The sequence below is a fragment of the Psammomys obesus genome, unplaced genomic scaffold (assembly GCF_907164565.1).
Source record: "Psammomys obesus unplaced genomic scaffold, mPsaObe1.curated_primary_1811, whole genome shotgun sequence".
In the NCBI taxonomy this organism is placed as follows: Eukaryota; Metazoa; Chordata; class Mammalia; order Rodentia; family Muridae; genus Psammomys; species Psammomys obesus.
The window spans coordinates 10,639,850-10,661,776 of NW_026596149.1; the positions used below are offsets into that span (position 1 = coordinate 10,639,850).

Genomic DNA, 21,927 nt, shown 5'->3' on the forward strand with positions numbered 1-21,927 from the left:
ATGAACTTGAGGACTCTTGATTACTTTTCTGTTGCTGTGAGAAAACATGACAGTTTCAGAGTGTGATCTGTTTTGTATCATGGCAGGGAGCATGGTGCTACAGCAGTAGCTGAGAACTTACATCCTTATCCAAAAACAGGAGGCAGTGAATAAGAGCTAATTGGGAATAACATGGGCTTTTGAAACCTCAAGCCTGCTCCCAATGACACATGTCCTTCAACAAGGCCACACCTCCTAATCCTTCCAAACAGTTCCACTTACTGTCACCAAATATGTGACTATATGAGCCTGTGGTAGCCATTACTCATTCTAACCACAACATAGGCTTTACAATAGTTAAAATAGTGGCTCGTTGTATTTGAATGGAGAGATGTAAGCAACCTTATTGCATAATATTTTTATTCATTTGTATATGAAAAAATCATAAGTCAGGTGCTATAAAGTAGTCAAATGTTGCTTTTTCTCTTTCATATATGTGTATGTATGTGTATATGTAGGTAGGTGCATGCATGTATGCAGGTGTATAGAAGCCAAAGGTCAACCTTGAGTGCCCTTCAGCTTGTTTTTTGAGACAGGGTCTCACCGACCTGAAGCTCATGCTTAGGCTAAGCTGTTGGCTGGCCCTGGGTCTCCGCCTGTCTCTACCTCCCTAGCATATGGCACTATGCCCAGGTTTGTTACTTGGATTCTAGGGGTCTAAACCATACTTTACTTGACTAAGTCAAATTCATACTTTCTCCCTGGCCCTAAATATTATTTTAATTGTAGGAGTAGAATAGCTTCTTTTGCCATAGACAAAACCTGTAATTAAGGGGTGTAAATAAAGTTACTCTGAGTAGATTTTACCTCCAGACTTTGGAATATGTAGAGGAAAGACTATTCTAAAGCTAATGTTCATTATAGGAAAGACAAGGCATTTGAAAACTGAATTTAGATATACCATGGAGTGTCATTTGTGTGGTAATGAGAACTTTCCCTTTTCAGGTGTTTGTATTTAGATTTATTGGTCAGATAACACAAAGATGTCCGAGCTACTCATCATGAGCCTCTTGAAATTGGAGCTAAGTTTGTACATTCAGGGTAATGTGTTAGCCGGGGCACTCCTTAGATAGCATGGAGGTAGCATCTCTATCAAATTTCCGTGTCTCCGACTGAGTCTCCACTCTATCTCTTGTACAATATACACTGGAGGACTGCACCCTCCAGCCCTCCCATGCACGCTTTGATCAAGTTACAGCCAAGACTTCCTAGAGGGTGTGGCCTGTTAATAAGCAGGTTACATGTACATTGCAATTGTAAGAATGGCCATGGGAGCTTAGCTGCCTTTCTGTGATAAGAAGAATCAGCCATTACTGGAGAATTACAGCATCCCAAAGACAGTGTCAGGTTTTTTTGTTTTGTTTTGTTTTGTATGTAGCCTTAGCTAAGCTCTAACTTCCGGAGATCAGCCTGCCTCTGTCTCCTAAGGAGTGAAATAACAGGTATGTATTACAGTACCCACTTTATGCGGTGCTGGGGACCACACCCTGTCTTATGCAGGCTGATCTCTTGGAGGCATTTTCTTAATTGGAGTTCCCTCCAGCTTGTGCCAAGTTGACATAAACCAAGCCAGCGTACCAAGGCAGTCACTTGACATAGTTTAATCCTTTTTATGTCTTTATGTGCCTGTATGTGTGAACATATGTGCAGGTGCCCTTGAAGGCTAGAAGAGGGTGTCAGATTCCCTGGAACTAGAATTGCAAGATGTTCTAAGCATGGGTCCTGGGAACCAAACTTGGGTTCTCTAGAAGAGCAAAAAGCACTCTTTAACTGTGTGTCATCTCTCCAGCCCCAGCTTTAAGCCTCTTACACTCTTTTGTTGGTATTCACACCAGTTAAATATTTTATAATTAAGCAGGGGTCTCAAGTCTTTTAAAAACATTACGCAAGCTGAGCATGGTGACACACACCTGTAATCCCAGTACTCAGAGAGGCAGAGGAACTCTGTGAGTTCCAGGCCATCCTGGAGGCCTACAAACAAGTCCAGTACAGCCAACACTACACAGAGAAACCCTGTCTTGAAAAATACCAAAACAACAACAAAACCCTAAGCACTATTTCTGGAGTTTGTTTTTAGTTTTTTATGCACTGCTCCTCTCCCCTGACCCAATCACCATCACTGTGACCTGTGAATACGGGTGTGTGTGGGTGCTGTGGAACTTACGTGAAAATCAGAGGGCCATCCTGTTGGTCCTCACCTTCCACCTGTGTGAGACAGGTCCCATGTTCGCTGCTGTGTGCCAGATCTGTGAGCTTCTGGGAACTGTCTCACTTTAGGAGTACTAGAAATGCAGATGCTCCATAGGGCTGTGTCCTCCGGGAGCCTGAATTCAGGGCCTTATGCTTGCATGGCAAGTGCTTTACCTACTGAGCCATTTCTCCAGCTACTAATGTCTTAATTTGCTATGTAGAGATTTGCAACAACTGTCAGTAGAGGAGATATGGGCCCTTCAGCAAAGGGTGCTGGAACAAGTAAACATGCAAAACCAAAAACAGTCTTGGCACAGACCTTTCACAAACGTTAATTCAGCTTATAACAGGAACACCCAAGTCTTTCACAAATACATATTTTACCAAGCCAGCTGCCCAGCAGGCTGATGAAAGAGGGTCATAGGTCAAGGCATGCCTGGGTGTAAAGTAAGTTAATTGCCAACCTGGGCAGAGTGGTGAGGCCCTGTCTCAGAAACCTGGAAGGAAAAAAACAGGAGATGGAATTTTATGCTTCTGATAGAGGTTTTTTGTTACTGCTTTTGTTGTTTTAATTTTCAGTACAATGTATTGTTATCACATTTGTTCCCTTCTCTAGAAAAGCTTTAAAAACTAACACAGCTCAATAGAGAAATATCAACCCCTAGTTAAAGTCTCTAGTCTCCCTGATTCCTATTGGAATGTGTTTACTTTCTTTTTAAAAAACCTTTGTGAGTTTGCTTTGGGATATTTTTACCTATTGCCCTACTGTAATAAATCTGTCTTTAATGGAAATTGTTTTAGGAAATGCTATTACGATTTCACAAAATACTTGATTCAGCTCTTCACAGAAGAGGGAAGCAGCTAGAGAAAAACCTAACAGTTGTGGCGGTTCTGACACACAGTCCCTGAGCCCCTGCACACAGCGCTTGCTAGCACTGCCTGGGAGTTGTAGCAGCGGGTGACCTGAATGTCTGATTAAGCTAAGTCTTAGCGCACAGCAGTTACACAGATCTCATGTTCATGTATCAGAGTGCAGTGACGTGTGCTCCTGTTGAAACAGAGATGTAAAGATAGTGGTGGAGAGAGTCTATTTTTCTCATGTGTCTCATTTGTTTAGAGCATAAAATATCTTTTGATAAAAATTGTAACTGAATAAGGGCAAATGAATATTGTAACTGAAATATCTTTGCTATGCTTCTTTAAAAAAACAGCTGTTGCAAATTATATTGTTTCTGATTACACAGAACTTTGTGGTTATTTTTAAATCAGTTTTATATATTTTTTAAATCAACAACAAAAAAGCACAGAAGAAAATTGTACATAGTTGTCCACCCCAAAACAGCTTCCATTTGCATTGTTACATATTCCTCCATGGCTTTAAATGTTGTCCTAGACCAGCGGTCATTATAAGCACACATGCTCTTACTCCTGTATCCTACTGCTGATTTGTCTGTCATTATCTGCGCTAGCACACACAATTCTGAAGGACCGAATAATGGCCTACTAAAAAGACCTTGGAACAATCTATTTTAAAATGAAACTTCTCGTTTTCCTTACTAAGAAAATAAGAGCTGTGCCACTGTACTCACACTGACATCTGGCCCTAGGTCAAAGCCAAACCAGCGGGGCAAACAGGCTGCTCAGCAGATGGTGCTGGAACAACTGGACATCATATGCAAAAACAAACAAAAGATCTTTGTCCTTCAAAAAAGCTATAAATCGGAATATACCAGAGAACTACAGGCCCCCAAGAGCGTAACACAGAACAAAGTTTACCCCATAGTGGGTTTAGAGATGCCTGCTTACATAAACAGAAGTCTTAGACTAGGGAAAGATGGATGTTAGATGTTGAGATAAAGTTGTTTTGTACACAAAGGCTAAGGTGATGAAAGATCTTGGGAAGTAGCTCAGTGGAGAATGTGCTTGTCCATAGTCATGAGGTCTTGGGCTCCAGTCCCTGGGCCCACATGGCTGGGAGGCAAAGGTAGATAGGTTCCTGCCAGCCAATCTATTCTAACCAGTGAGCCTCAGGTCTCAGTATCTCAAAAAACCAAGTGAAGGGCTAGAGAGATGGCTCAGCACTTAAGAGTACTGGCTGCTCTTAGAGAGGAATTGGGTTCCGTTCCCAGCACTGCCTCATGGCAGCTCACAGCTCTCTAACTCCAGCCCCAGAGCATCAGATGCCCTCTTCAGGCCTCCATGGGCACCAGGCACACAAATGCACATTAAAATACACATTTCACCCATACACATTAAAGTAATAAAATATTCTTAAAAATCAAAAAGCAAGGTGGATGTCACCTGAACAGCAACACCCGCAGTTGCTTCTGCTCGCCACATTTACACACGTCACATACATATATGCACAGAAGAAAGGCCAAGGCACAGAGTGGGAGAAAATCTTTGTAAAACACATTGCTGACAGTGGTCTGATGACCAGAATTCATGACAAATTCTTAAAGCTCAGAAATAAGAAAACAGTTTTTAAAAAAATAAGTTCTGAACTGACACCACATGAGAGATGTCCTGGCAATAAGATATCCAGAGATGCCTGGGATGATTGTGCTGAGAGAACCACACACTAAAACAGTGAGGCCCTCTACACATCGGTCAAACTGCAGGCACCAGCAACACCAGATGCTGACAGGAGTGAGGAGCCACGGGAACTCTTGTTCATTTGTGGTGGAAATGTAAACTACAGACCCACTTTTCAGCAGACTTGGGCTGCTTGTTGGAGCACTAATGTTATTTCTAGCCGTATGCTCTAACAGTGGTGCCCCTGACTGTTTACCCCAAAGGAATAGTCCACAGAAATCTGCACATACTGTTCATGGTGCCAAGTATAGTCACAGTCAAGACAGTTGCCCAGTAGGTGAACAGATAAAATGGAACATCTAGGTGGTGAAATATTACTGAACCATTTTCAAAGGGGAGTCTGTCAAGCATGAAAGAGCCTGGGAAAGCTTACTGCATACTGCTAAGTGAAAGAAGCCAGTCTAAAAAAAAAACATGACCTTCCTGAAAAGGCAAAGCATGGAGACAATAAAAAGATGAGTGGCTTCCAGGGCTGGGAAGGGAAGAAAGGATAGTAAAAGAGGCCCACGAGGCCAGAGCAGTGACACTACTTCTCATGATGCATGTCACTACACATTAATAAACATATGGGGAGTCTTCATGGATCCTAGTTGACGTTAAAATACAAGTTTGACTCATCAAACACACTAATGCAAAATGTTCCCATAGGCCATATCGGAGCCTGGCATGACATTTTCAGGTTTTGGTTTTTGTTTGTTTGTTTTTAAACCTGATCAGTGTTCTTTTTTCCTAATGCTGCTCTGAATAAAAAACAAACAAACAAACAAAAAAACACCTGAAGGCCTGATAAGGTACATGCCTGTAATCTCAACACTTGGGAGGTGAGACTTTTGAGTCAGTCGGGCATTCTTTAAACATGTCAGTAGACTGTAGGTTGGTTTTGATAGGTTTCCTTCAGAGGAGACTTAATTCCTCTCTATGGCTTTTTCTCTTACTAGGAAATTGGCCTTGGTGGAACTGCTCCTGGGTTCCATGTGGCTGAGTGGCGTGAACTATAGTGAGCTCAGCTTCCAGCACTTGACCCTAGTCTCTGTTGACTTCCTAACACTGCTTTCTTATGCAAGGTCTCCATGTGGAGATTTTGAGTGGGGAAAAGGTGGGTTTTTCTCAAGACACTCTTCTGCCTCTCTCAGCTGCAGGCCTCATGCACACGTTCAATGCTCACGCAGCCACTGACATCACAGGCTTCGGGATTCTGGGCCATGCACAGAACCTAGCCAAGCAACAGAGGAACGAGGTGTCGTTTGTGATTCACAACCTTCCTGTACTAGCCAAGATGGCGGCTGTGAGCAAAGCCTGTGGAAACATGTTCGGTCTCATGCATGGGACCTGCCCGGAGACATCAGGTACAAGGATTCTGTTCTCTGATCTGAGGGTTCAACTCAGTGAAGCTAAGAAAGCGGTAGCCTTGGGCACCTGTGAGTCCCCACTTTGTATGAGGTCAGGCCTGAGAGCCACGCCTGCCCCTGCTTTGAGTTTGCAGTCCCCTCCAGTGTGACCGAAATGCAGTTTTGAGTTGAGTGTACCTGCGTTCTCCCTTTTGGTATAGTGGTGTGGAAGATGGGAGCTCAGAAACGGTAGGTCATATCAGGCCGGGTAGAGCCCACAGAACCCTCTACCAGGATGCAGCAGCCTCTGCTTGCTGTTCTAAACAAGGTAGTTGAACCCTTTTAGCTGCCGGCTGGCCAGAGCATTATCTGCCTCCTACTGGGCCCGAGAGAGCATCACATGAGTTGGGGACCACAGTCACTTGGTTTGGTTCCTTTGTTTTCTAAGATAGAATGCACTCTAAGATTTTTCCCTGGTTACTTAGAAACTCAAACTTTCTGATCTGCCTGCTAGAAACAGGAAGGAAAGTTGGTATTTTTGTTTGTTTTGCAGTAAGTTAAGAGTCAAGACTAGTGCCTAGATATCTTAAAAAGAGTCTCTCATGAGTCTTAAGTTAAAAAAAAAAGTTTGGAAAGTATCATTCTTTGTGAGCTGAGGAATGCGTGCAGGGGAGTACCCTGAAAGGAGCTCTTCTCGTTTGCCTCTTCTAGCATGGAAGAGAAGGTCGCTGCCCTGTGTGATTCTGGCCCCACACACCTTTCTCTTCTGCTTATGTTTCCATAGTGAGGAACAGAAGGTTGCCGTCCTCTGTGATTCCGACAGGTCATTTTCCATTTGAAATTAGCTTCGTTGTCGGTGTTTCATTGTAGGAGTTTACCAACAGATGGCTTTACTGTCTCCAAAGTAGAGCCACCTCTCGGTGTTAGTAAGCTTTGGTGGAGGCACAGAAAGCCGTCTGCTCTCACAGTGCCACACAAACAGAAACAGTAACCTCTTCTCTTTCTCTGCCAGGAGGCCTGCTAATCTGTCTACCGCGTGAGCAAGCAGCTCGGTTCTGTGCGGAGATAAAGTCCCCCAAATACGGCGAAGGCCACCAAGCATGGATTATTGGGATTGTAGAGAAGGGCAACCGCACAGCCAGAATCATCGACAAACCTCGGATTATCGAAGTTGCGCCCCAAGTGGCCACGCAAAACGTGAATCCCACACCTGGGGCCACCTCCTAGTCTAGACAGAAATAGCTATCTGATTTTGTGTTTAAATAGATCTATTTCCTTTATCATCACTTCAATTAAAGACTCTAAGAACAACACAAATCTCCTTGTGTCTACACATCTGGTGACCTTAGGTCGGTCTGTGAGTGGATGCAATTAATAAAATGAAATCCATGGCCTTCTTTTCCTGTTACATTAACCGAAGATGCACCCAACCTTGAGGCAGCTTCTGAGTTGAGAATGATATTGTTATCCAATACTGTTGATTCATTTTGAATCTTTAGATGCGTATCTCTTGCCGCGTAGGCGCTTTCTAAAGGTGCTTTTTTGCCACACAGGCGTTACTGAGAGGATGTCACCTAGCAGTGTGTGTCTTCTCATTTTCTGTTTATCCTATCAGTCTGTCCTTTTTTTAAGTGTCTCAGTTGACATTCTAGAAAGACAGAATTGGTAAGTGACATGATGGTCTCCCAGTACTCAGAGGGTTGCATGATTCCTTCGACCTTTTGGTTTGTAAAGCTGAGTCTAATAACTCAGGGCATTTCTTTGCCCCAGGACACTCTCCAGTAGCTCACTCAGTTCAGTAAGGCAGGTGCTTTACTCTGCATGGAAAGCACTCAGAATAAAAAAGGAAACATTCTTTTTTAAAAAAACAAACAAAGCTTTCCTGGTACTTGCAGTAATACCATTAACGGTTTTCCTTGCCAATAGGAAAAAGGATACTTTTTGCAATGTAATTAGATGTTCTATAGTGCGACAAGGAACTGCCTTCAGATAGGGGAGTTCATGTATAATACTCATTTATAATTCAATATCTAATTTACTTTGCAAATAATTTTTAAATATAATCAATAATAAAGACTGTTCTGTGGATGGTAGTATAGTGTTTAATACATTTTCTATTTTGTATAGTGATTTCAGGCCTCTTGTTTTAAATCAGCAGCTATTTAGCCTAATTCTTAGCATCATTTTGTCTTTGCGCCCATACTTTTTTGTGCACGCATTTTGTGATTTGTGTTAAAAAAAAAAAAAACCTTCCTTGCCAACATTGCAGCTCAAACTTAAAAGTTGTTATTCAAATAAATATTTAATTTTTTTAATTGCTCTTGTATAATCAGATGCCCTTTTTAGTATTATTTTAGAAGCATTTGGGAGGCTTTTGCCTAAAATACAATTTATTGGGGAAACTAGATTTTAGTTTTATAAACTTTTAAGTCTTTCATGCGACCTATATTTTCTTGAATTAAATTTTGTAGTTCTAGAACAAATAGGCAATCTACAAAGGTGTTATCTGTGTTTCTTAAAAACAGAGGCTTCCTTATCTTTCAGACTGTTAAGCAGCTGGGGGATTCCCGTCTTTAAGCACAAGGGCACTGGGTCCTCAGGCACCTGGCTTCAAAAGAAAAGCAGCACATCTTCAGGTTTCGCCATGCTTCCTGCTAACAGGCCCCAAAGCTGTGCTTTATAAACTCGGCCAACTTCACTCCTCAACACACAAAACCAGGGAACTGCCACTGGGCTGACGGAACCCCTGGAAGGAAGAGGCTGCAGCGTGGCTGTGTCCCTCAGGAGCCCCAGGACCTCCTGGATGCACCTGCAGCTGGAACTGAAGCCACTGAGCCTGGCCCCGAGCGGAGGACGCTGTCACAAAAGGACACTGACTGGACACTTTGTAGGAATCTAGACGATGTTGGCCCTCGAAAGTGCACACCCATGGTCTGCAAAATAAAATGTGTTGGAACCCTCTGAGTGCAGAAAGCATACTGTTGGGCTTGCTTCTGTCTTGTTTTTTCTTAAATAGTAGGTGAAGTAGGACCTTATTCTGTGTACGGTCCATCCCCACAGCTGGTATTTTTTTGGTAGAAACCCTGTTGAGAGGAAGTTAGATTGTTCATGTCCTGAACAAATGATGAATGATTCATATGAGGAGAAAATTCCAGGGACTTGGAGGTCCATGGATCCATGATCTAGAAAAAGCCCTTGTCTTGACTAGTGTTCAGAGTGCTCAGAAACCCTGGGCTTTGTCCACATTCCTGCCCCTTCCCCAGACCCACAGTCAGTATTTCTTGCTGTGGAACCAGGTAATCTGTCCTCAAAGTGTGCCGTTTAGGGCTTTGCATATTAAAGCTCGAGAACCACTGATCTCAAAAGGAACAGTGAGCTGGGTAAAAAGTGGGGCTGTGGGGATGGCTTTCTTAGCCTTTTGTTTGTTTGTTTGTTTGTTTGTTTGTTTGTTTTTAATTTCCCGTGCCTGACCTGTGGTTCAGCATCAGGGTGTGTGTGTTACTAAGTATTAATTCTCATATAAACAGTTTTGGCAAAGGAGTATCCAAGTTGAGCAGGCTATTCCCACAGACTGGGTTGAAGCAATAACATTCTTGTTCTTTTTGGCTCGGTATTTTGCAATATTGAAGTCTTCCAAATTCTGCATGCCTTGTGATGAATAAGTGGAAGTACTCATGAGTACTCATGAAGGAGCCCCTTGCATCAGCATTGCCTTTAAAAGTGTCCTGTTCGGCTCTGGGGGCATGGCTCCATATGTGCTTCCTGCCTGATGAGCCTGAGTTCCATCCCTCCTCTGGACGCATGTGAAAGGGCAAGAAAACCCGACCTCCATGTGACGTGTGCTCCTGCACTAAACAATAAACACACTTAAAATAGCTTTAGGTGTCACTGTTATATATCTTCATTTTATTCTGTAGAGACAGAAATAATAGGTAGATTTTCACTTTGAGAGATGATTAGCACAGCATAGGTGTCTGAGAGACCTGATGATAAAATGATTGCACACGAACCACACTCATTTCCACATCTGATCAGGCGGTCACAGACAACATACCCTGCTGCTTACAGCCACGCTAAGAATCCCCATAAGAATCGTGAGACAGGAGACCACAGGGAAACCCCAGAGCCCTGTTGCTGGTGGACTCTGCTTCTCCAAGCGCTGCCTCGCCTTTGTGAGAATTCTGTGTTAGATGAGAACAGGGCTGGATGGGCTAGAACAGTCCTGAAGCAAGTAAGATGGGCAGCATTTCCAGCCATCCAGGCATGGTCAAGAGCCATTGGAAGCCAAACTTGCAGGGCAAGAGAGTGATTGTGGTTTGCTCATCATGGGGCAATTAGGTCTTGACACGTCTCTGTAAGGTTTCATATCATTGATAGTCCTCAAATATCAACACTGTTGATGTTAATTGTCCTGGCTAGGTCATGCTGCCTTTTAAAGGAGTTTAATGCTCAGGGGAACTGCATGTAATAAAGCCCATAAAACTGTGGAGCTGGACTTGGAACATGGCTGTAATCCCACATACACAGGAGGCTGAGGAAAGAGGACCAGACATTCAAAGTCTGCCCGGGCAGCCTAACGAGATCTGCTTTGCTCGCCTCCAGCCCAAAGGAGAAGAAAGTCAGAGGGTAGCTCAGGGGTAGAGCACTTGCCTAGCATTCACAAGGCCCCAGATTTAGTCCACAGTACTGGGAAAAACCAAACTCTCATGGAAATTAAATTCACTAGTTTACTGTAATCATGGTGTGATTATGAAAAAAAGACTGATGTAGCTTCCATTATTGTGTTTCAGGAATAAAAACATGTACATGGAAATATGTAGAATGTAATGTCATCCAGGCTTATTTTGCATAGTTTTAAAGCAAAAGTTATATAAAATTTGATGTTTGGGATATATTCCTGGGTTTGGGTCCACTTTGAGAAATAAAAACAACAACAATACTTTGAAACTTTATGTCTCTGTTTACTAAATGCTAATTTTTGTTTGTAGTACAGTCAGCAATTTAAAAATCAGAAATGCATGCATACCTCTCAAATGTTAGCATAATACAACTTAGCTGGGCAGTTTAAAAAGTGTAAAATTCATGACCTTCATCCATCTGCAAGTCCATTCAGTCTAGCGAGTCTGCTTCCAATGTTTTGCAGCACTTAGAGAGTCCTGGCAACTCTGGAAATGAAACATACACACACACAAATTTTATAAAGAAATAAAAACAAAACAAGTAGCCATGTCCTGCCTGCTGGTGCACACCTTTAATCCCAGCACTTGGGAGGCAGAGGCAGGTGGATCTCTAAGTTTGAGGCCAGCCTGGTCTGCAGAGTGAGTTCCAGGAGAGCCAAGGCTACATATCTATCTCAAAAAACTAAACCAAACAAACAAAAAACAGAACCAGTACTCCTGGAAATGTTCATTTGTCAGAGTTTTGCCACCTTTCCTTCTGCTATATATAAACTAGCAACTGTATGCATGCATACATAATCATTTGCAAGTACTTGCATAAGTGAATTGCTACTGTGAATTGCTAGTCAGTGGGAGTGGGTAGAAATTCACTGGTATTTTCAGTTACATTTTTTTATTCAGGTATTCAGATTGTCCTGCTCCTAGCTATGCTGTTCCCAAGGCAGTGATCCTGGCCTATGTAAGTAAGCTAAGGATAAGCCAGAGAATGACTGAGCACACCCTGCTCTCCCATGGTGCCTGCCTTGACCTCCCTCACTGATGACTGTGACAGAAGTGGAAGCTGAAACAAACCCTTCCCCTCCCCAAGTTACTTTCGTCTGTGGTGTTTACCACAGCAAGAGTACGCTAGAACAGGCCCAGCAAACTAGCTACTGACAAGCTGGGGGCCAAGTACTTGGCAGTCTCAAAGGTGAAAATATTCTCCTCCTGAGAAAATGCTTTCCCCCTACTTTCAGCCATGCAGGCACTCTGAGGCCGTTGTACCCACAGTACCAAGGTATTTGGCTACAACTCAATAAAACTTTACCGTCGTTCATATAATGGTTTTGCAACGTGCAGAATCATCTTGGATTGTTAAGACAGAACAGCTTTCAACTAGATTTCTTTTCTTGTTTGTTTTTTGGTTTTAGTTTTGGTTTTTCAAGAGAGATTTTTTCTGTGTAGCCTTGACTGTCCTGGAACTCATTCTGTAGACCAGGCTGGCCTTGAACTCACAAAGATCTGCCTACCTCTTGCCTCAGGAGTACTGGGATTAAAGGTGTGTACCACCACCGCCCAGGTCCAACTAGATTTCAAAGAAAGGCCTGGGAGGCCTGAAACGTACATCAGGGTCAGAATCAGTCACTCTAGGCAGTTTCGAAGGGTGACGATTGAAACTGAGATGGAAGTTGAAGCTTCAGTGGAGATCGAAAGGAAAGCTGCCAGCAGGGAGTAGAGCCAGCCTGGGAGAGGAGCCATGTGGGGTGCTAGCAGCAAGGCTGCTGTTCAAGCCTTTTGGAGGTTCCACCATGACTGCCCATGCTCCAGTGCAGGACTCTAGCTGGGTTGAATGTTTGTCCTGCTGAAGGTTGATCCTGATTTGGTCTGACCATTCCTTGCTATTTTCCTAATCCGTTTAGACTAGATCTACATACAATTAAAAATCAAAATATTTTAATTTTTTTTTGAAGATTTTTTTTTTTTTAAAGTAGTTCTTAGCCTACCACGGGCGGAATGCCAGAACTGGTTGATGTTCGGCAAAGTATCCACTGAACATGGTTAGTGGCCAAGCACTCTGGGGCTTAGGGGATCCAACAGCAGCTGGAGACTAGGTATTCAGCCACATGAGGCTATGGGGGCATTCCACATTCCAACCACGACCACCGCCACACTGGTGTTTTGGCTGTGGAACTTACTGCTGATGCTGCACTACTCTAAAGTTTTGCAGCAGGAGTACTGTGGACTTGTATCTGAGCCTAATGCCCACGTCTCTCATCCAACTGCAACAAAGTCCCAGGTGCCAGCGCAACTTGTCGGGTGCCTGGCGCTGCTTAGGATGACATGAGTCCTGGAGATTTGCAGACTTATCCATCTGTTGTCCTGACTGCAGATCTGGGTCTATCAGAGTCCATTCCTGAGCAGCTCATACTTGGAGAGACACACATGAGTTTATGGAGTGCAGCTTAAATGATCTGGTTTGCTAGAGATTGTTTGCCATAACAGACGATTCCTATAGGACCAAGCTATGAAGAATATGTCCATTAGGATTCTCGGTAAGGATCTGGTATTTTCAACCTATGGAGATAGTGTGTCCAGCTCTGGACAGATTTCTGCCCCACCCCCCAACCCCTTTTGAGTTAAGTTTTCACTGAGGTGGAGACTGGCCTCGGCTCCTGTCTGCTTCCCAGTGTTGGGATGTATTATTCTGTCTGTTTCCTCTCTCTCTCTCCTTCATTTTTTTGAGTCAGGATTTCTCTGTGTAGACCTGAAACTCTCTCTGTAGACTAGGCTGGCCTCGAACTCACAAGAGATCTGCCTGCCTCTGCCTTCCACGTGCTGCGATTAAAGACCTGCAACATCACCACCACCTGGCTTGGGCTGTAGTTTTTTCAGTCACAAAATCCTGGGTCATTAAATATGTGTGTGAGAATGTGTGTTTAATTATTCCTTTAAGACAGGATATTGCTATGCATCTCTAGTCAACCTTGAACTCACTGTGCAGATCAGGATGGCCTCGAGTGTGTCGCCACCTTCCTGTCTCCACCTCTTGAGAACTGAGACTACAGGGGTGAACCTGCACCCCAGGCACATATGCATTTGTATATACTGAACAATGCGAGTTAACATGGCTAACTCCAAGAAGAAAGCACACACAGCGGGCCATGAAGGTAAGAGATTTTTCCGGTGGCACTGGCAGGCCCTTTCTTCTTTGTATTTACAAGCAGCTTAGAAGGCACAACTGGGGTTGGGGGTGGGGAGCTCAAGTGTATGGTATTTGCCTACTACTCATGAGACCCTGGTTTGAATTGATCCCTGGTACCACAGAAAAGGTAAAATAATAATAATAAGGCTAATTAATTCAAGCCAGAAACAAAAGCCTTGCCAGAATTACAGCAGACAGGCCCTCTGGTTTCATTCTCCTGCCTCTGGTATGCTATCCCCTGTTTTTTTTTTTTTTTTTTTTTTTTTTTTTTTTGTTGTTTGTTTTTGGTTTTTGTTTTGTTTTGTTTTTGTTCTGGTTTTAGTTTTTGGTTTTGTTTTTTTTTGAGACAAGGTTTCTCTGTCTACCCTTGGCTATCGTGGACTTGCTTTGTAGACCCAGCTGGCCTCAAACTCACAATGATCTGCTTGCCTCTTCCTCCCAAGTGCTGGGATTAAAGGCGTGTGCCACTATGCCTGTCTTTCAACTGATTTTCATGGGACAGAACCTGAGACTGTGATTCAGGTCTTCAGATAAAGTAGTAAATGTGAAGTGTGAGTGTCTGGATCATCTCTTTCCCTATATTCTTCCTCTGCTACAGAATACTGTAGCTCAGTGGCTGTCATTAAGATGAGTGGGTTGGGTGCTGGAGGGATGGCTCAGGGGTCAAGAATATGTTCTGCTCTTGCAGAGAACTTGAGTTCAGTTTCCAGCACCCCCTTTAGGTGGCTCCCACTCACCTGTAACTGGAGTTCTAAGGAATCTGACACCTATGGCCTCTGTGGACACCAGTACTCACACAAACATACCGTCACACAGATGGGAGTGGGACAAAGGGCGCGTCACAGTCACTTTGGGGATACTTTTCAGTGAGTCAATTTCATGCAGTAGCCTAAATGCAAGAGCCTGGGGTGAATGTGTTCCTTACTTTTCTATTGTTCGTACCAGATATTCTAACAGACTAACTTAAAGGTGGACAAACTTATTCGGCTCCTGTGGTTGCTTGGTCTCATGCTCTTGGACAGAGTATCATGGTGGTGGCAGCTTGTGGTGAAAGATGTTCTTCACTTCTTGGCAGACCAGAGGTAGAGAGCAGGACAGGGAGGGACCAGGGACAGTGGCACTATTGAAGTGGGTGTGGACTTGTTGGAGGAAGCGTGTCACTGTGGAGGTAGTCTTTGAAGTCTCTTATGCTCAAGCTATATCCAGTGTAGCAGTCTCTTTTGCATCGAGATGAGGAACCCTCGGTTCCTCCAGCACCAAGTCTGCTTGCACACTACTGTAATTCCCTCCATGATTACAATGGAGCAAACCTCTGAAACTGAAAGGCAGCCACAAATTAAATGTTTTCCTTTATAAGAGTTCATCGTGTCTCTTCACAGCAATAAAACCCTACTAAGACAGAGAGTACACCCCCAACAGCTCACCCCCAGTGGCCTCCTTGCCCCAGCTAGCCCCACCGCTGTTTCCACAGCCTCCCAGTACAGCACCCTTCTGAGGATGAAGCATTGAAATCCTGAGTCGGAAGCTGGATGCGATGGTGCATGCCTGCAGTCTCAGGACTTGGGAGGTGGAAGCTGAAAAATCAAGAATTCAGTCATCTTCACTCTCACAGTGAGTTCAAGACCAGCCTGAGCTACATGAAGCTCTTGTCTCAAAACGGGTGGAGGGAGAGAGGTGGCTCAGTGGCTAAGAGCACTGTTACTCTTGTGGAGGATTCAGATTCCCAGCACCTACATGGTAAGTAACAACTGTTTGAAACTCCAGTTCCAGAAGATCCCCACGATCACTTCTGGCCTTGCGTGTACACAGACATACACGCTGGCAAAACACTCACAAACATAAAAAATAAAAATAAATTTAAAACAACCAAACAAACAAAATGCCACAAACCTGTGACATTGCTTTTAAGCCCCTTGATCACATCTGTGAAGACCTGTTTTTCCAAATAAGCTCACATTTGCCCTTCCTGGGTCCTGTGGCGTGAACACGAGCTTCAGGAGGGTTGGCATCTTTTGTGCAGCAAGGTTAGAAATTCTTCTTTTAGCTGTGTATATGGCAGACTCAGGAGGCAGAGGCAGGAGGAACTCTGTGAGTTCAAGTTCAGTCTGGTCTACGTAGAAAGTTCCAGGCTAGCCAGGCCTATATAGTGAGAATATGTCTAGAGAGGGGGAAGGGAAAGGGAAGAAGAGAGGAAGGGACAGAAAGAGGGAAAGAGGGAGAAAGAGAGAAGGTCTCCTTTTGATGTGCTAGAAACCTCAGTGTTGAAGGTTGGTGGTTTGGCACCTGTCATCTCAGCACTCAGGAGGCAGGGGCAGGTGGATCTCTGAGTTTGAGGCTAGCCTGGTCTACAGAGTGAGTTCTGGGACAGCCAGGGCCACACAGAGAAACCCTGTCTCAAAAGGAGGAAAAAAAAAAAAACACAGAAAGAAAGAGGGCCTTTGGACACAGAGAGTCTGGAGTTGAACCGTCCAAGATAGGGTGACAAATTTGAGATCTTCACCTTAAGGATGGAGTTTAAAGTTGAGACTGGAGGAGATGACTGAGAAGGTAGTTATTACAGAAAGGAGCTGTGAAAGGACAGACTACCTACCTCAGGGGAATGAGACTGAGAGGGAGTGGGAGGGAAGCCGTTGCTGGTTACTCTACGTGGCCTCATGCCTTGGATTGCATGGGATGGGATGCAATGGGATTCAAGCCCTGGATGGTCACAGGGCAGCCACTGGTTACCTTGACAAGAGCAGCCTTATTAACATAATGAGCTCAGAAATGGTCTGGACTTTAGAGAAAATAAGGGGAGAGAAATTTGAGACAGTGAATATCTATAATTCTTTCAAGATTGGCTGCAACGGAATTGTCTTTGTTTTAACTGCTCATTATTTTTATCTATGAGTTTATTGTGTCTTTTTGCTCCCAGAGGTCAGAAGACAACGTGGAGGAGCTGGTCTTCACTTTCCAGTTTCATGGGCTCAAAGGATCATGTCATCATGCTTGGCAGCAAGGGCCTTTACCTGTGGGGACATCTCAGACCCAGGACAAATCATCTAGGAATTTTTGAGGAATAACTGGGCAAGAACTTGATCAAAAGACAGATTTTACAAGCTGGAGGAAATATGCAGCATGCTTTTATGTGGATGGGGAAGACAGGAGTGCTGTTACGTTCTGTGACTAAGCATCAAAGGAGAGGCCTGATTTTTCCCGGAAGCACCGGATAGCTACTGTGGAAAAGAAAGCGATGCCCTGGCAGGCTGCAGGCAGAGGGTGAGTAGGCTCCCTTCTGTAGTGCATGAATCAATGAGATGTACTTTAAAACCTGCCCCTAAAGCTGGGCAGGGTAGCACACACAGCCAGTTTCAGGACCCAGAGGCAGAAGGGTAGCCACAAGACTGAGTTACACAGTATTGAGTTAACTTGAGTTACATGGTATTCTGGGGCCACCTGAGCTATGCAGCCAGACCCTATTCATAAAAGGAACAACAAAGGAAAGCTTGCCACCTGATTACCTGGCCTGCATTCATAGCTGTTCTCAGAATTTTTCATTTGGGAGTTGACTACAGATAATTTCTCATGTCTATGATGAGCGTCTCTTTCCTTTCTTTCTTTCTTTTCACAATGAGGCAGCCCAGGCTGGCCTCATTGAACTGCTGATCCCACTGCTTCCCTGCCCACGTGTTGGGGTTGCTTGCATGCCTCAGCATACCACATTTCTGCATGAACCCAGGACTCCATACCTGCTAGCAGCACCTCACCCACTGAGCCACATCCCCAGAGACGGAAAACTCAAATTCCCTTCGGTATGCACAACCCTTGAATTTAATCTGGGGTGTTTTGTTGTTGGGTTTTCTTGTTTATTTGCTTTTTGTTTTAGTTTCTACTGTTTTTAGCTGCTTAAACATAGGTATTGAAAAAACTATTCTCTTTAACTTAGGCATTTGGGGGATACTGTTCTGAGATAATTTTGAAGGTTGTATTTTAAAAGTTGTTTTTGTCACTTCTCAGCCATTTGGCTAAAAACAAGCATAAGAGTTGTTTCCAAAACAGCAAAGCGGGGCTAGAAGGATGGCTCAGCAGCCAAGATAACTTGTTGCTCTTGTGAAGGACCAGGCCTCAGTACCCAGCACCTACATGGTGTCTCACAACCATCCATAACTCTAGTTCTAGGAGTTAATATCTTCTGGCCTCCGTCAGCAACAGGCACATGGTACACATACACACATGCAGCAACATACTCACACACGTCAAATACATAAACCTAAAACAACTCTTTAAAGCAAGTGTAAACTTGGCACTGAGGTGAATAGCTCTTGTCCCATCTTCTCCAGAGGATGAGGCAGGAGGATCACTTCAGTCCAGAAGTCCTAGGCTAGCCTGGGTAACATAGTCAGAAACCTCAGCCCCTATCTCAGCAAAACAAAACAGATGTTGGGCTGGTTTAGATGAGATAGTTTTCTATGCTGGCCTCTCAAGGGGGGGGGGCTCTGTATTCTAAGCTCAGTTACTGTTCTGCCCAGTTCACGAACCCCAAAGATCAGGAATAAACAGATTCCACTATAAATATATGAGATTCTTTTTATTGTAAATTACAAGCCACAGCTTGGGCCCACACCCCCCACCACCGAAGCAGTGGGAGCCAAGCATGCGTGCCCAGGTTAGTTGGGTGATTTAAAGATTCTTGGCCATCCCAGCATGCCCAAGGCAGGGGCGATTCCTGCCTAGCAAGCATCTATTGGTCAAAATGCTACATTTTGAATTGATTGGCTATAGGAAGGTCCCCAGACCATAATGACCTGGTGTCCCCCCTAGGGGGATGGGCCAGTTTCCTGGCAACTGTATCTCTAGTGGGTGGGGAAAGAATGCAGTAAGGCGGTCCTTCCCCTCAGGGCATTACTGGACTTCTCCACCCACCTAGCTCAGGCCTTAATTAATAGCCCATTTTTAATCTTTTGGTCTCTCATTTCCCCCTTTCCCATGATCATTTGAAGACCCAATCTTGGGTCTTCCAGATATGACCCTTTGTATTTACCTTTTTGTAGATTTACCTTTTTACAATGAGATCTGAGTACCATTAGCTATACTGCCCTCAAGCATTTCTTTATGAAAGCCATTAAGCAATTGAAAATACAAGGCTCAAAGATAAAAATCAAAATGAGTAGGGGTCCCTTCAGGGTGTAAGCCAAAGAGAACTATTATCCTTTTTCTTTAGTGTCTCTCTAGGCTTTTAGCCCAGTTGCCACAATATTAGTTCCCATTTCAGCTAAGCAGATGCCCAAGATAATAGCTAATGTCAGGGAGCCCCTTTTGACTTAGCATTTCAGCCTGCTAGGTGGGATTTGGGGCCGAAGATCCATCTTCTGGAGCTTCTTCAGTTCTGACCATTGGACTGTTGGCATCAGGGGCTAGGGGGGCTGAAATGCCAGACAAAGGCTGGGCAATGGGGCAGTCACAAGCATCTGGTTAGTTGATCCACCCGAAGAGGCAGGGAGCAATCATGTCAGTTTCCAGGAAGTCCAGATTTCAGCTTGCAGTCCATAGCTGATCCCGGAACAGAGTCAAACAGGTGAAAATCTGCTGAGACAAATTCAGACTAGAGACAGAAGTTAACATTTGTCTATTAAATGGGAAGGACCAGGGAAAATCTCATCTGTGATCTTTTTGAGCTATGCCAGATCCAGGTCACATAACTTTTTCCTGAAACTCATATGAATTTTTTGGCACAGAAAAGGAACTATATATTTAAAAAACTCAGAAAAGTAACATATCAGCAAATCGAATATAACAACATTTTGAGAGTAACAGGTAAAACTGCATCTCACTGAATGAGTATCAGCTGTTTGTTTTATAACCTTTATAAACAACTTAAGTGTGTCCACAGTAACATTTCTTCTGTGGGCATAGCTGCTGGTAATCAGCCACGAATGGAGCTTGGCCATTTTTCATACATTCAGCATCTATTTTAGCCCCCATCTCCATGTTTACACTGGAAAGTTAGGCAGAAATACATTATTGGCTTTAGTGCTAAACCCTGGATGTTTGAATTTTTCTTTATAAAGTAACTAGAAGGAATAGGTTTAAGATATTGTTGTGTCAAAGTCTACCCCAGAAATGGCAGATATTAAGAATACTATACTAAAAGCTATGACTTTTTGGGTCAGATATACACATTAAATGGATGTTTTTAACATGACGAGAAGCACCTTTAAGTCTATCTCCAGAAGACAACCAAAGGAAATTAAAATCTCAAGCTGGTGACTGAATAATAAGTAGTCAGTGCTCCACCAACTTATCAGAACTCTATTGATTAATGCCAAAACTCTGAACTTCTGAAATCTTATAACATAAGCACAACAGTAGCAAAGAGGGGGGATAAATCTAAAGTATCTCCCATTTTTAATATGCTTTAAAATATTTTTATATCATTATAAGGTATATTTATATGCCTTAAATCATTTACTTAAGACTCTCTAATCTTTTTTGCATTTATTAACCCTGAAGCATTTTTCCAGACCAAATAACACTCTAGATTTTTATGTTCTAAACTTCCATATTCTCAGACCCTACATAAGCTCTGTTTTTTTTTTTATCCATTTATTTATCTTAATATACAGGCAACTAACATGAGTCCTGTGAGCAAACCTGTTTTTCTTTCTAAATAAGAGAGCTAGTACCTAGTACTTCTAACTCGCTAATGAACTGATCAATGAGCTAACAGTGGATCTAATTGTCTGCTCTTTAGCTGCAAAGTTATCATAAGCTTAGCCTAGCTGTCAAAGTGATCAGAGACCTGAGAAGGATAAATTATAAGCTAAATAAATATACCAATCCATGTGCCAATCAAAATGACAGAGATGAATATGTAGTCCATCACCTAGGCAGTGTCCCTGGCTCCTGTGGTCTCACGGCATCCTGAACAGAGGCGGTCCTGCCAGGCACAGAAGATGAGAGATTGCTTCTATGGAAAGAGGAACACGAAAGATTGACCTCACCTTGCCTTTTGCAATGTGAAACAATGATCTCCAGGTGTCCATGGCATTGTCCACAGTTTAGGCTGGGCCCTAGCAGTGGGCCAGTTGAGGCAGTATTGCCCAGTGGTTAGCATACCACAATCTAGAGTCACAGTCATCTGTTGTTGTGCCCAATCTTCTCGGAGACCTTGGGGAGCTACTGCCAGGATTTTGGGACTTTCTGTCACAATAAGCTTACACATGTTAAAATGCCATATTCATCATATCTCTGACTAGCTTGAGGGCCAGCAGGTCTGAGTTATTCTTTGTCTATCTTTATCGTCTGCTCTAAACTGTGTCCTATAAAACAGAATGCTATGCTCTCTAATTCTAGCATATTCCTAAAATGCATGTTTTAGAACTATATATTTTAAGTAGCCTAGGCTTAACCTTAAAAAAAAAAAACCTAAACAAAGAGACTAGGTAAGGCTCAATTGCAATATTTAGCATAACTTTAAATCTGCTCTCTCTGAACTAAAATCAAAGCAAACCTTTTAATCAGATACAGTTTATAGAAAGGCTAGCAAATCTTGCTGATCCTACCACTTTGCATTAAAACTGAACAGTAAAAAGCTTTGCTCTCAGTACTAACCAGAGGCCTGAACATAACTGATAGACCCACACAAAGATCGCAGCAAACCTACAGCTCTATCCTCTCTATCCCTGAACCATCATGGCGGCTAGCCATGTGTTAGCACAGGCTGTGACTGACAATACCAAACATAGCCATTAGGTGTTGCTGATGGCGTTGTCACCTCCCATAACCAAAAGTCCTAACACTGTGATCAAATAAATTTTAGAACCAACTGCATAACCTAACAGTACAGAACAATTATAAACTGTATGAATTATTTCAGCCATACCAAACCTATCAGCCAGAATTTTTTCCCCTTAAAAGAGCATAAAAAATTTTTTTT

At 43.3% G+C, this 21,927-nt stretch overlaps 1 protein-coding gene across 4 annotated transcripts in view; it reads left to right on the forward strand.

The window, feature by feature from the left end:
- The window catches only part of Sephs1 (selenophosphate synthetase 1), a 29,863-nt gene extending 18,764 nt beyond the window's left edge, over positions 1-11,099 (forward strand). For all 4 annotated transcript variants that reach the window (XM_055593803.1, XM_055593806.1, XM_055593805.1 and 1 more), the window contains exons 8-9: positions 5,958-6,170; positions 7,165-11,099. In XM_055593803.1, the coding sequence (XP_055449778.1) occupies positions 5,958-6,170; positions 7,165-7,379 (428 nt within the window). In that variant the 3' untranslated portion in view covers positions 7,380-11,099. The remainder of the gene's footprint in view (positions 1-5,957; positions 6,171-7,164) is intronic.
- Positions 11,100-21,927: the final 10,828 nt, after the last annotated feature.